At 44.6% G+C, this 1,779-nt stretch overlaps 1 protein-coding gene across 1 annotated transcript in view; it reads right to left on the bottom strand.

Annotated features, from left to right (window-relative positions):
- Positions 1 to 1,779, bottom strand: part of KIAA1147 (KIAA1147 ortholog) — a 29,342-nt gene that overhangs the window by 26,099 nt on the left and 1,464 nt on the right. Inside the window, exon 3 of the mRNA XM_008588954.1 lies at positions 277 to 376. Within this exon, the coding sequence (XP_008587176.1) occupies positions 277 to 376 (100 nt within the window). The remainder of the gene's footprint in view (positions 1 to 276; positions 377 to 1,779) is intronic.

Raw genomic sequence — 1,779 nt, 5'->3', positions numbered from 1 at the left:
TTGATACCTTATTAGAAATATTTGAAGCCAGGGCCGGCCCGGTGGCGCACTGCTACAGTGCGCCGCTTGGGAGTGCGGTGGCACTCCCGCCGAGGGTTCAGATCCCACATAAAGACCGGTTCCCGCTCACTGGCTGAGCGAGGTGCGGCCGCAACACCGAGGGTTGCGATCCCGTTGCCGGTCCCGGTCCGGTCCGGGCACCACACTGAGGGTTGCGATCCGTTGCCGGACACGAAAAAAGACAAAAAAAGGAAAAAAAAAAAAAGAAGTACTTACATAAAATCAGACTGAATTTTATGGGATCCACTGGCCATAGACTTGAACTCAACACCTTCAAGATCAATATCCTGAGGTAAGCACCATTCCACCATGTTTCCTGTGGGAAAGGGAGGATACAAGTTAAAAGAAACAAAATCATTCAAAGAAAAGGGCTCAGTACAGGGCTTAGCACACATGGCTTCTGCATAAACATACTGCTGCCTCAGCCTGATCCAGAACCACCGAGACGCTGAAGGGGTGAGCCCACGTGAGTCTCTCCAGGGGGCCAGGAGAGGTCACTGAAGCAACCTGTCATCTCGGCTGCAACCAACACCCTTCTCCTTCCTAGTGAGGATGCTGCCTTTAGTTCTGTCACTCTGCTCAGCCACTTCCAAATCCTCCTGTCGTGGCCTCACTTCTCTGTTTTTTTTGGGTTTTTTGTGTTGCTTGTCTTATTTTATTTTATTTTTACTGTCTACCCCCATTTTCTCATCTTGTATTCTCCCCTTAATCCCTTGAGATCTTGTTTCTAGCTCACATTTATACAGCCACTAATGACTTTGAGAAATGCCAGAATTCTTTTTTTAAAAAATAAAATCCTCCTCCTCATTGACCTCTTTATGGTATTTGCTAATTTTTTGAAAGTTTCTCCTCTTTTCCCTTGATTTCCATGATAGAATCCTATTTTGGTTCTTTTCCTACTTCTCCAGTCAATACAGTTCTGCTTTCTTCCCTCTTTCTTCAAAGGTCAACCATCTGTTCTTTGCTTCCAGAATATGAGGACTCATTCACTCATTGTTAATTACTGAGTTTATACTGAGCTAGATGTTAGAGATCAAGTCAAATAAGACATAGTCCTTGACCTCAAAGAGATTAGGATCCAGAGATAAATGAGGAAATGAGGGTAGACTGGTGGTTACATTTCAGGGGGATAAATGCTATGACAAAGGATGAAGTGGGACTTTAGAACACAGCAACAACAAGCATCCATCAGATTAAGGGAATCAGAGAATTACACAATAGCAGTGTTTCCTAGAGGCTAGAGAAAACACTATAGAATATTCCCAATTAGTTCACGCATATTCAAAAATTTTCAACATAAAACACTAAGCTACTTGCGAGATTTCATTTTAGAATTTATTAACAATCCAAATCCTAACTTCCTAGGCATTAGAAATACCATCTATAATCCCAGCAAATAATGCTTTCAGATAATTGCTCAGGGTATCAGAGAATACACAATCCAGTCTCAGGACAGGGCAGATATCACAGAGCGTTAACCAATTCCATGTTCAACAGTCCAACCCACTTTCAAGTAGTTTTTTTTCCTTTTTTTTTTTTGTCTTTTTTCGTGTCCGGCAACGGATCGCAACCCTCAGTGTCACGCCCGTACCGGACCAGGACCAGCAACGGGATCGCAACCCTTGGTGTTGTGCCCACACCTCGCTCAGCCAGTGAGTGGCCGGTCTGTATGTGGGATCCGAACCCTCGGCGGGAGCGTCACCGCGCTCCCAAGTGGCG

Source organism: Galeopterus variegatus, unplaced genomic scaffold, assembly GCF_000696425.1.
Source record: "Galeopterus variegatus unplaced genomic scaffold, G_variegatus-3.0.2 Scaffold5119, whole genome shotgun sequence".
Taxonomy (NCBI): domain Eukaryota; kingdom Metazoa; phylum Chordata; class Mammalia; order Dermoptera; family Cynocephalidae; genus Galeopterus; species Galeopterus variegatus.
The sequence above is the reverse complement of the archived record's forward strand: the minus strand, read 5'-3'. Positions and strand labels throughout refer to the sequence as shown.